The sequence below is a fragment of the Etheostoma spectabile genome, chromosome 19, assembly GCF_008692095.1.
Source record: "Etheostoma spectabile isolate EspeVRDwgs_2016 chromosome 19, UIUC_Espe_1.0, whole genome shotgun sequence".
Lineage (NCBI taxonomy): Eukaryota > Metazoa > Chordata > Actinopteri > Perciformes > Percidae > Etheostoma > Etheostoma spectabile.
Genome location: NC_045751.1, coordinates 3,961,212 through 3,974,097, shown reverse-complemented (window position 1 = coordinate 3,974,097; position 12,886 = coordinate 3,961,212). Strand labels below are relative to the sequence as shown.

The 12,886-nt window shown below is 41.6% G+C and overlaps 1 protein-coding gene across 1 annotated transcript; it reads left to right on the top strand.

Moving 5' to 3' along the window:
• Positions 1 to 805: 805 nt before the first annotated feature.
• batf2 (basic leucine zipper ATF-like transcription factor 2) lies at positions 806 to 7,417 on the top strand. Its single transcript, XM_032499325.1, has 4 exons — positions 806 to 940; positions 2,262 to 2,381; positions 5,643 to 6,078; positions 6,112 to 7,417. Exons 1-4 carry the CDS (start codon positions 806 to 808, stop codon positions 6,747 to 6,749), a joined length of 1,329 nt encoding a protein of 442 aa, XP_032355216.1. The 3' UTR covers positions 6,750 to 7,417.
• Positions 7,418 to 12,886: the final 5,469 nt, after the last annotated feature.

Sequence of the window (12,886 nt, the reverse complement as noted above, 5' to 3'; positions counted from 1 at the left end):
GAAGGGGCTGCAGCCCTTATATGGTCTTCAGCCCTGAGCTGTTCCTGGCTTTCCCATTCATGTCTCATGATGCGTTTATGTGCAATGGCAATAATACAACGAAAACTTTAATGTATCAGTAGAAGAGTCTCCGTAGAATAAAAACACCCCTATTAATTAGCGGGAGATCTTACAAAATATGCATAAAAATATAGAAAGAATAAGAGAAATGTACACATAAAAGCAGTAGCCTGACCTGTAATTGCGGGGGAAATATCAGTAACATGCGGGACGTGTATTCGTTCTGTTCATTCTGCTTTCTTTTGGTTCTCCCCTTCTTAAAAAAATAATTAAAAAAAACAGATGCAACTTGAAAAAGCTACAGCTTTTATCACTGGGTCAACTTTCAAACATGTCAGCTTTTGAGTGCTTTTTGTGCCGTGACAGACTTGGACACTGAAGCTCACACACTGCAAGTGAAGGCAACACAGACCCCCTCATCTCTTACCTCGCAATGGGTCAGTTTAAAAGAAAGAGAAACTGAAAGCAGCCGCAGCATCATGTTGCATCACCGACGGGTTGATGTCAAACCTCGTTCGCGCTACGGGCATCAGACACGCGGGCTGAGCGCATTTACAGAAGCAACAAGTCATCAAGCACCAGAAATTCGTTTGCACGGAAATCTAGTACTGCCTGTTCCACAGCCCCTACTTTACCTTTGATCGCGAGTCATTCAAAGTGTACCCCGAGCTGCAGCGGCGCGCCGGGTGCGCGTCAACGTCAGAGTATAAATGGCAGCGATTTCACCTGCGGACGCGCAGCACGGATGATCCGGGCTGCCGGTGGACACAGCAGCCCCGGGCCCAGGGTGTGGGGGGGGGAAGATTTACGTTATTCATGGAACGGGGCAGGGTCCAAACAGCTCGGGTCGGGGTCAGTTAAGGGGAGAAACCGCTGGATCGTAAGTAGGCTACTCTTATTGTTAATAAACATAAATCAATCAATAAATCAATAAACCAATCACTGAAAAACGGAAATAACCCATCAGATTCTCTTTAAAAGGGAAACTTTTGTATAAATTTACTAGAACCATAAAATATCCATAAAAGTTATAGAAATGTCCTTAAAATGTATGGGGGACTAACATAGAAAAATTTCATAAAAACTTATCACATTAAATGAAATTATTACTGTATTATAAAACAATCTATTATATTTTTTTTCAAAGTACTATCAATAGATTTATTACTTAACCTAAACCCATCAAGATGGGACCTGCCTTTGGGGGGTCTGTCGGGGTGCTGGCGGACACAGCTGGGGGGCATCCCCGTCTGTTCCCTTTTTTTGTCCCCCCAAAGTCGAAAAGAGGCAAAAACCACCGAAAAACTTAAAGCTCAATTTCAAAAATTTTTTTTTTTTAAACCGTAAAGAAAAAAAGTTGCATTGTAATTCCAAGTATCTAAGACAAGAATCGCTTTGACATAATAACATATGGCGCTGTTAGAATAGTTAGCCCCAGTTGTATATTATGTCACTTTAACCTGGCCTCTTATATGGCTAAAGGAAAAGTGCATATCTACAGCTCATTCCTAAAAAAAAACTTCAAGTCTTCTTTACTGTAGCAATGAATAGACTTTTTAGTTGTTGACATCTAGCTCTTGTTCCTGTTAAATTTGAATTACTTACTGTATGTTGCTTAGAAAAAAGGGACCAATGCCAAATCTATGTAATGCAATCTGGCTTTCAGAGCAGATGGCCTGCCGTTTGAGATAAACGTGTGATATAGACAGAATTAGTGCTTGTGGTTCCATTTTTGGTCCACTTGAGGCAAACACAGTGATTGATGAAATCGTTAGATGCAGCTTTGGAAGCTTTGGACGTTTGATGCCCATGCCCTGCTCCTGAATTTGAGCCTGGGAACCAGAAGACTCTGCCAGCTCCTGTTTCATTTTCCCTGGCAGAGAATAAAAAAGATAATATGCATTTGCGATTTGGTCAATGGCAATGTGAGCTACCTGACCAACTTCCTGCTATAAATTACAAGACCACATGGGATTTCATGTGATAGGTTGGTCTCATGACCTAAGGAACTATGGCATCCTTTAAAACACCATGCAATGTCAAAAAGCTTTTAATGTCCGCCTTAGAAGAGATTCCTTAAATGGCAGTAGGGGATGCCCAAAAGAGTGTTATGCACTTGAAAAACACACTCGGACTCATAATATACTGTAATTTCACCTTGATGAGGTGGCTAACCGTCTCTTTTGCGTTCATCTTTACAGGAGAGAGAAGGAGAGGGACAACAGACGGGAAACAGAGGAAGGAAAAGACAAGAGAAGAACAGAGACGCCGCGAGAAAGAGCCGGAGAAAACAAACCGAGAGAGCAGACGAACTTCATGAGGTTTTGACCATTCTTCCCTATGTTTGCTCTCTCCTTGTTCCTTTCACCATCACACAGTGACTTTCGGTCTCCTTTTTTAGCCCCCCCACCCCACACACACACCCCACACACACACACAAATGTGTGACTATGGTGTGTGTCTTGTGTAATATGTCACACGGTCAAAGCTGTTTCTTGTAAATACTCTGCTTTAGGAGAAGGGCTTTCCCCTCCCTCTGGTTTGCCCTCCCCCTTGGCCCTCCCTTTCCTTTCTGAACACACACCAACACCACCACAACACCACCAAAACACACAACACACCACACCACACACACAAAACACCCAACACACACACACCACACTCTCACACTCAACCTTTTTTTTTTTCTTCCTTTCCTTTTTTCCTGAGGTGCAATTCCACAGGTTGTGACACACACCACACACACACCACACACAACCCACACACACACACACCCCCACACAACACACACCCACACACACAACCCCCACACACCTGGGCACTGAGCGAACCTGCTGATTGATGATGATTTCATTTAATCTGATTTAATGAAGCGAAAGGCGTCCAGACTCAGAATATTCATAACGTGCACTGTTGAAAAGTATTTATGGAGATATTTATTTTGAAATCAGATATAATTAGATCCAACAACATCTACAGTCATGCCTCTGGAAAAAAAAAGAAGGACTGAGCTCTGCATTTTCTGATGGATACTGTAGTTTGGTTTTCTATTGAAACGTGTGTCGTTATTATTAATAAGATTCACCACTAATTCTCAGTATATTTAGTTTCTCAGGCGTAAGAGTAAAAATGAAGCTAAAAGAATATTTGGACATTTTGAGAAATACACATATTCTCTCTTGCAGAGTGTTGATGACACGACTGATACCACTACTGTACGGATATAATAGTGGTATCGGTTATCATCATCATTCGCATGATTTATTACTTTCAGGCCATTAATACGTCACACATACACACCTATAAAATCTGTTATGACTGTTAGTATGACAATATGAAATGCAATCCTGTAGTTCACTGCCCTGCACACAACCACATGGTTGAAGATATTTCTCTTTGACACTAATTACCTAGACAGTTGGCTGTTATACAGTTTACCTGTTGGAACTGGTTGGAGAAGTGTGATTTTACCGGATTTATGAATGGGTGTGTGTGTGTCGTTTGTGTGGAAGGAGTGTCCATACTTTCACTTTCTCTCTCTCTCTCTTCTCTCTCCTCTTTCAGTTCTGCTTCTACAGGTTAATTTTTAAGATCTCTACCACAAACCAGTTTGACCCTATGAAAAATACTGAGTCGGTGTCAGCAGTTCATGGTTTAAAGGGTCAGCACACGTGACCGACAGCTGCATAGCACTGCTACTTTGACTGGGACCTCCGTGACCTCTGAAGTATATAGTAGAAATGTAATCCTTCTGAAGGGAAACACCGTTCTTCTCAGTATTATTCAAGTCTGTACTTTGATTTATTTTGAAATTCCCACTTTATATTTATTTGTTTTATTAAAAAGAGTAGTTTGTTTTTAATTTAAATGTCCCAGGGTATCCTGCTCTGCCTTTGAGAAAACGAAAGCTCAGATTGGCCAATCTGGAATCTTGCCCCTTGTGACCTCATAAGGGTCAAGCACATACTAAAGAAAGCTCATTGTGGGACTGGCTCTAGTGGCTGTAATTTTGCACCAAGGCTGAATTTTTGGAAAGAGATTTCAGATATGGTTTTAGGGGACCACTAAGGTCTATATAAAAGAGACTTCCGATACAGTATTAGGGGACCACTAAGGTCTATATAAAAGAGACTTCAGATACAGTATTAGGGGACCACTAAGGTCTATATAGAAGAGACTTCAGATACAGTATTAGGGGACCACTAAGGTCTATATAAAAGAGACTTCAGATACAGTATTAGGGGACCACTAAGGTCTATATAAAAGAGACTTCAGATACAGTATTAGGGGACCACTAAGGTCTATATAGAAGAGACTTCAGATACTTTTTGTCCCATTTTCTTTCTTTTTTTCATTTTAATGCTCATATCAACATGGATACGTGGATCAGATTGCTTTGTACAAATGTTTTTTTATTGAAAATAACATGGTGGTATTTCAGACTGGACGTGCTGCGATGATAGCTCCATTCACAACAACTAAATACACAAATAACTTTGGTCTTGTCAGTGGAACCATTTGGCAACTTCTAAAAAGAAACTTTCCATCTAGAATCTTATTGGCGTCCAATTTGGAGTCTCGCGCTCGCCATCCACTCAAAACTTAACGTTACGACTCTTACTACAAGCCCAAACGGCGCGTGCGCGGCCTGCCTTTTGTTGTGTTTCCGGTCTAGGTAGATCCGGTAGGTTTTGTAGTTTTTCTAATGTTACCAGTTGTTGCAACAACATGTGAAAAAAACTACAAGGTTTGCTAGACAAAATAAAAACGTTAATCTTGCAATTAAAAAAAATTGACTCGTTAAAATGGGTTTGCGTTAAATAACACGTTAATCGACAGCACTAGTAAGAGTGTAAATGATTGTAGCAAATAGGCGTACGGCACTGGCTCGTATCGGCTCCAGGGCCCTGATCAAACAAATTTGTGCTGTGGCAGACTTTCTGATACCAGTAAATACTGTATCGTTGTCCAAAGAATCAATATAAAATCATATCTTAATAAAACGGGTGATTTACACTCCTACTGTGGAGGATAATATTTTTTTAGGCTGCGCTGAAACTTAATGAGATTAGTTGATTGATAAACTGGGAGAAAACAATTCTAGGAACAGGTTAGAGTTAGGGTTAGCCCTAACCCTAACCTTAGCCAATTTTTGACTCTTTATTTTACAAATTAAACTTACCTTCTCTGCATTGATCTGCATGGAATCACATGTTTTGCTCTCTCCACCCTCTGCTTTCATGCAGAACTTGCAATACTTAAGAGCAGTATTTCAGTTCTCCTTTGAGGTTCCGACGTCTTTTACAGCTTACAGAAGAGCATCACTAGTGTTGCTTGGCGGTAGTGTTTTATTACAGCAGGCCGGGGGTGTGATATTACAGTGTGTGTGTGTGAGTGGGATGTCTTTTGATGTATGTCTGTAATCAGTTTTTATGGCTAATACATTCCACTCTTAGGGATAATAAAGATAGACCTGACCTAACCTCACATTAACGCTTGTCATTTCTGTCCCTTTCTCTTTTTCTACCTCCCTTATCTGTCGTACCCTATATTCCTGTTTCCCTTCCCCCTCTTCTCTTAAGGAGCTCCAGTGTCTGGAGCGTTCAAATTCAGCCCTTAAGAAGGAGATTGCCGCATTGAAAAAAGACTTGCACCTTTATACGACGACTCTGGAGCGCCACAGGCCTTTTTGCCGCCGCAAAGTCTCCACTTCCAGCTCCGGCTCTACAACCTGCCTCTCGGTTTCCCCCAGGGCCGCCGGTCAGGCCGGCCCCAATCCTCCTGCTGTCCCTCCCCAGGCCTCGGGCTCCACTTTTGCTGCTGCCCCTCCACGCTCTACCTCCTCAACCCATCGCCTGGGCCTTCAACCCTGCGGCACACATCTCTCAACTTCAACGTCTTCTCCTCCAACAACCACAACATCAGCCTCACCTAGGGGCACGACTAATGAACTCTGCACTACCTCCAGCTCTGTAACGGCTCCTTACCCTGCATCCTTCTCTGCTGTCCCGGCTCCTCACTCTTTGTTTAGCCAAGATCCTTCTTCTCTAATCACGTCAAGGCAGACAAACATTCCGCCTGTCTGCACCAGTGTTGTTTTAAACCCTGTGCCCTCCACTCCTCTCACTGCTGCTGCTCAGCCTCAATCTGGACAAAGCATCATCAATGAAAGCTCTGCAATGTCATCAAATGCCGGGTTCTCTCTACTTCATTCGGGTGCACTGGATGCCTTTTTAATGACACAGGACACTTTTTTAACTGATTCATCTAATGTAGTGCCCTCTTATTCCCATTTAGGGGCAGAAAACACAGGTCTGGTAGCGCAAGGTTGTTCGATGGATGTGCCCCAGCTTCATCCATGTCAGTTCAGCAGAAATCCTATGGATTCAAGTTCACCCATTTTTCAAGATCCTGCTCTTCAGTCCCTCTCAGCGCCGCCTCCTGACTCTGCTTTTGCCTTAAAGCCAAGTTATAGCCAACAGGTCTCACTCAATCCTGCGCCTCTGCTTTCCCTGCTCACTGTCCCGAGTCCCCTTTATGGGCCTCAGACTAACTCCGGCATCTTTGATGGACCCCTCTCTCAACCTCCGTCCTCGCTGCCACAACTAGGGGATATCTCAAGAGATCTCTCCCTGTCGGAGCTCCTGGAGGTCAATGATTGGATACTAAATGGGACTGTTCACCAGTAGCACTACATTGCAAACAAAGACCAGCTTTCTTTTGCCAGAATGTTCCTTTTCAATTTATATACATATTTAGTAGTTTAATCAAACTCTGCTGAGAAGCTACAGCAAGAAGACAGACAGATGTGTACGTCTGACATCTGTATGGAAAAAAGAATATGAAATAATAAATATAATGGTCAAAGCCAATGCAGCAGAAGCAGAGCTATCCCAGCTTTTAGTCCCTAGGTTAGATCCTACACTTCCCACAATGCAATCAATAGCAAATTTTTGGTTAGATGCTGGTAAATGTCTTTCAAATTCTTTTCTTAGAATTGATAAAGCTCCTCAAAGCGAGCGTTCCACATTAATAACGGCAAAGAGCGCTGACGGTTTCCGAACACCTAGCTGAGGTTTCAGGATTTGGAGTCAGATTTTTTAATTTTTTTTACTTCTTTCCCACAGCTGTTAAAATCTCCGACTTTGCTGGATACCTGTGTGTACCCACCACAGCCCCACTCGCCAAAACTCTGAACAGTGAATGAGCTTCTTGCGAGTCCATAGCTTACAAGCCCCTGTAAATGAAATATGAACAAACAAAACTATGCATTGAAATCCAGCAGTTTTTCAGTCTCGAATAAATCCGATAGGTCCCTGTTATCCCTTCTTGAATCCAGAGATGAGACGCCAAAAAATAAAATGACTCAATATTAAAATTTTGACTTGTATTTTTAGAGAGGGGTGGGGTACTCACTTCCTTTGAAAAATTCCATCTGTGGTTGGAGCCGCGGTGTGAAGCGCCAGAGTTAACCACACAGCCATGACCCAGCTGCTTGTTATGGCCATTATGATTTAATGCCAGGAAACTTTCTTCTTCTATTCTTTTTACCTTCTTTTTAAAATACATAATCAAAACGCACAAACACTCCTCACACACGCCTGCGTATTTTACTGCTAATACTCATTTAAAAGACACTCATTTTTGTTAATATATATATATTTTTTTAAAGTTACATTTATTTATTTTTCAACATTTCAGATGATGTATTAGGGGGATGTCATTTCTTCTTCACTTGAAATAATAGGATTGCATTATTTCTACTTATTGTAATTATGCTACTAAATGATCATTAGTAATTTAGGTATTTTACCAGGCTTTGCTTGCAATGGTGGATCTCTCCAACCAGATGAAGAGGGCAACAGCCCAGGGCCCCTCACCCTCAGGGGCCCCTCAGTGCCCACTTAATGTGTGTCTGTGGGTTTGTGGTAATTTGATAAAATGCTAATAATGGTTAAAACATTTTTGTAATTGGTGCTACATGACCAGAAAAAAAAACAAAGGTTTAATATTCCCTTTCGCTCCAAAGAAAACCTGCAACTACCAGAATGCGCTGGTGGGTGACATAATGCAAACTCATCCAGCTCGTCAGCATTGACACAGAATAGAGGCCGGCTGGTACACACAATCTCGTATAACAGTGAAAATGTTGGCTGAAATATATTTCTGATAACATTTTAGGCAAGAAATAGGGAATAAAGTAACAAAACATTGGTTTATAAGTGATCTGTGCTGCCAAGTTTTACAGTTGACAGTTTCTTTTGAGTTTGGCAGCTGCATCTCGAGATCTGCTTCTATACTCTTTGTGTCCGTATGCAGAAGTTCAGTCTAAAGCCACAGGCCCTCTGGCCAACAGCCAGTAAGTAGGGAGATCTGGCCACTGGTAAGATGAAGGGGGGTGTAACCATAGTTAATTTACACCTATACTACCAACAATATTATTATACAAAGGTAGTTGAATATCGGTAAACTAAATAACCCCAGAGGGTTGATAGGAGCTCCCAGCTGATTTTTGCCCTGCGCCCCCTAGTGGTTAAATCCAGCCATGATTACATGGACAGTCCAGTGACAACTCAAGATGTAATGGCCCACCCCTGGGGGTCTAAACCTATGATAATAATTGTTGTGAGATTAATAATTCCCTTATTGTGTGTATTTCAAGTGACCCAAGTGAAGGAAATCTTTCCATTTGACATCCTCTCCCTGTAACTGTCAGTAAAAGAACCATGGGGCTGCTCCAGTCTGTTGTATAGGAACTACTTTAGGAGTGATTGTATTATTTTTTTTAAGTTAGGTAAACAAAGCTAAGCTTAAGCACATTGATTGTATTGAAATGACGATTTTGTTTTTTTAAATGATGATTTATGTTGATTACTCTGCTTTATATAAACTTCTACTAATACTTTATTGATTCCCCAAAGGATCAGTAAAGTATTTCTGATTGTGATATATCCACAGGTATAGGATATATATTGGAGTCTGTGTGCTCCGCACAGATGTTTAGGATTCAGCCTCGTGAGGTGTATGAATTGTGATTATTTTGTATTTATCATGCATTAGAATAATATATTTATGCTGCAATAGTGGTTGCAATAGAAAAGTTAATTACAAATAAAAACATTTTAATAAAACGTGGTATTTCACTTTTTATCAATTAATTCTTCAGTCCTATAATGTATGTCGAACATTATCCTCTATCTATAATTAAAGTGAAGCTGTGTAACTTTTGAAAGAACAAATAACCCTTACTTTTCTTACAAATTAAGTTATAGTTGTATTAATTAAGCAAAAAAACACCCTTGATCCCTTGAATGTTAGCAACCTTTAGACAGATGTTGCTGTATGACTGACGGGACTAACTTTGCGGACCTGAGTAATCTTTTCTTTTCTACATATGCAAGTGTTGCACTACATTTCAGCATTTTAACAGAAATGTTATGTGGCCACAATTAACATTCAACAAGAGTCAGTCAACGTTGCAGTAGATTGTACACTGCTGTAAATGGGACATCATTATTGCAGATTATGGCTTATGTGTACACCATATTGTCCATGCAAGTGGCTCTGCGATGCAACGTCAGCCAACTTGGTTCACATTCATTTCAATTGACAGTGCTCATTATTCAAATCAAACGCAAAGTTACTGTAATTGAGCCAGAGTTAGCTCAGCAGGCTAATTTTCATTTGTTGTCCTTGGCCACTTTTAAAATGACAACCTAAAAACTAAAATACAATAACATGAACACAGACCAACATTCAGACAGGCGCGATGCACAACAACAAGTAACGAACCCAACACATCTGACAGCAAGTGACAAAACACGACAAATCTGCAGGCAGTCAGCAATTGAATATGCACATATGTGTTATCAATAAGCCAGTTCTTCAGCTGACCAGTAAAAGGCCGATAAGATAAGTAAAGACAACGTATTCCAGATTTTAGATGTTGTTACAGAGAATGCTTACTGACCAAAAGCACTTCTTCAAGGGGGAATGGTACAATCCCCTCTCGGGGTGCCTCTGGTAACATGAGAGCAACATATGTCCTCATTGGTGGCGGAGCAGTGTTCTGCAATATCTTATAGACCATACACAGGTTACTATATTTAATCAGGTTTTCCAACTTAAAAGCCTGTGTCTATTTAAAATTTGCCAGCTGTGATTACTGTTTCCGATCTAGAACTTTGAGAGTACGTTTATAGAGTTCCAAGTGGCTTCCTTGTGGATTTGTTAGCCTGGGCCCGGCTAGTAAAACAAGATGTAAATTGTGAGATAATCATGGCATTCATAAATCCAGCAGTTTTAAAGCTGAGGGATTGTCCAACAAATCTTAAGTCTAACTCTGTTACATATAGCCTACTTTTAACACGCGATTTGAAGGACAGATTGAAATATCTCAATAAACACCCATTGGATGGATTGTCATGAGATTTTGTGCTGATATTCATGGTCCCCAGAGGAGAATCTTGGGTGATCCCCTTTTTTTTTTTTTTTAAGTGCCACCATCACTTTGGCATGTGCTTTTGAGTGAAAAAGTCTTCACAACCATAGGATGGATTGCCATGCCATTTGTTACAGACATTCCTGCTTCCATTAGGAAGAATTGTAATAACTTTGGTGATCCTCTTCTCTTCATTTGTCTATTACTTTGGTTTATGACCAACAACTTTCAAAGCTGATGACATCTGCAGCCTCATCTGCTAATTAGGAAATGGTAGCAGTCTAACGTGCTAAACTAAGAGGCTCCAGCACGTTAGCATTGTCATTGTGAGCATGTTAGCATTTTGCTCAAAGCACTGTAGCCTCACGGAGCCACTTTTAGTCTCGTTAATTACACAGTATGTACATATTAATTCAAACAAATGTGACCAAATTGAATATAGACTCGAGAAGATGTTTGAGAGATTATCTCCCAGTTGTTATAGAGTAGCCCACAATGCAATAGAGTTATGGAGAATAGAGAATGGCCAGTAGCCTATCAACAGCCAGCGAATGGAGATCAGCAGTGCTCCCAGCCACTTACCGGACTACCGCCGCCCCCCCCCCCCTCCTCCCCTCACCCCACCCACCTAGAAGTTAACCGGCTGAGCTCATCTGCGACACAACAACATAGAGGAGGGGGAGGAGGGATATAGGAGGAGGAGAGAAGGGGAGCAGGCGCGTGGTATTACGCTCGCCCCTGTACTGAACATAAGGCTGGTGAGTTGTTTAATGGTGAGGAAAGCGGTGAGGAGTGTTCAAGACTGGCAGCCCAAACCCAGACTCACCCACTGCCTGCCGAGGTGCGACTTTGCGAGGGAGACGACTGGATAATTGCGCTTTGGAGTGCGCGAGCGCGCGCGCATACGAGATAGAACAAGTGGCTTAGTGAAGGCAAGAACAATGGATGGGACTTGATCTTCACAGCCAACTACAACCCCGCGTGCACGCGCAATCAACACACATACACGGGCGCGCGCGCTCACTTCAAAGAGGAAGCGAGAAAAATGGGGAAAGGGAGGAGAGGAATGGGGGGGGGAGGGGGTGGGAGTCAGACAGAAAGCGGTGCGCGGCTGGAGAATAGAAGCGAATATTTCCCAACCGGATGAGACCGCAGCCAGAGGTTTGGCAGATGTGATGCAGGGGCAGCACTAATGACGCATCTGTTTAAAAGAAACCGGGTTTAAGAGGCGAAGCCAGGCCACATAAATAAAGGCAAATAAATAAATAAATCCATCCTATAGCGTCATCCGCATTGAGGAGCCTCACTCCTCTCTCTCTCTCTCTCTCTCTCTCTCTCCTTGCACCACCTTTGGGCTAAGGAACCAGTGGCAAGACTTTCAGAGTGACATAAGTGAGCATCCGGTTACAGCTTTCAAAATAAAAGCTTTGTTAATGCACCTCCCTTTGTAATATGTGTGGCACTGAAACCTTTACTGCGTGGTTTCTTGTTTTTTAATAGAATATGTTATGCATGTAATATCCAGGTGTGTTAGTTCACCACTTATATGATTATATGATGAGATTATATACTAATAATCAGGGTGTTCTGATGTAAATGTTAGCAGGACTGGGGAGAAAATCATAACCAAAATGATCTCATGCCCAGGGTTGAAATAACTTTCGGGCTGTCTATAGCCTACACCAAAAAATGGAGCATGTCATTCAATTTTAATTTGGCATTAAACAGTATTTTGTACGTCTGGGGAGAATACTGGGAGAAATGGTGGGCATTGTGAGCCATAGGGAGTATCTATATTCAAACATAAATGCTATGAAAGTATTTTATAAGGCGAGGCTGCAGAAATGTGTTCACAGACCTTAAAATAGAGATTGTGCAAAATATATTTGTGCAAATGAATGCAAATTCAATGTATGGAAAATGTAACAAATGGCCTCCTTGATCTTTCTCCGCTGGCTCTTGTCAGATGACTTTGACCCCTTTCTTGGTCAATACTGAGGGCGTCATTTGTTCAGGGTTCAGTGTAATGTGCTGTATGTACCGTATGTGTATTGTTTGGTGAGATAATGAAGAGATCCTGCAACAAATAATTCGTTTGACCCACTTGGCCCACTGGTTCAGCTGTTTTGTTGAGTGAATGCTTGAATGTAATTAGATGCAATTAGATGCCTGCCTCGAGGAACTCCAATGCGATCTTTTGAGTTCTTAGAGATCAGCATTTTGATACATCTTGCTGTCTTTCGGTGCTGATACGCTGACCTCTGGCATTTTAAGATGAAAAAAAATTGCATTGGAGTTCTGACTGTGAGACCTTCTTCTTCCTTTGTCTACCTGCAAGTCAGCGCCTCACTTCAAAAGATACGCGTTTTCCTTCAGTTCTTAAGA

Bases quoted from the DNA above. Each gene is read 5' to 3' on its own strand.
- batf2 (XM_032499325.1), top strand. From the start codon at position 806: ATGATCCGGGCTGCCGGTGGACACAGCAGCCCCGGGCCCAGGGTGTGG. The intron at 941-2,261 runs GTAAGTAGGCTA...TCATCTTTACAG, and splicing joins AGGGGAGAAACCGCTGGATC to GAGAGAGAAGGAGAGGGACA. The intron at 2,382-5,642 runs GTTTTGACCATT...TCTTCTCTTAAG, and splicing joins GAGCAGACGAACTTCATGAG to GAGCTCCAGTGTCTGGAGCG.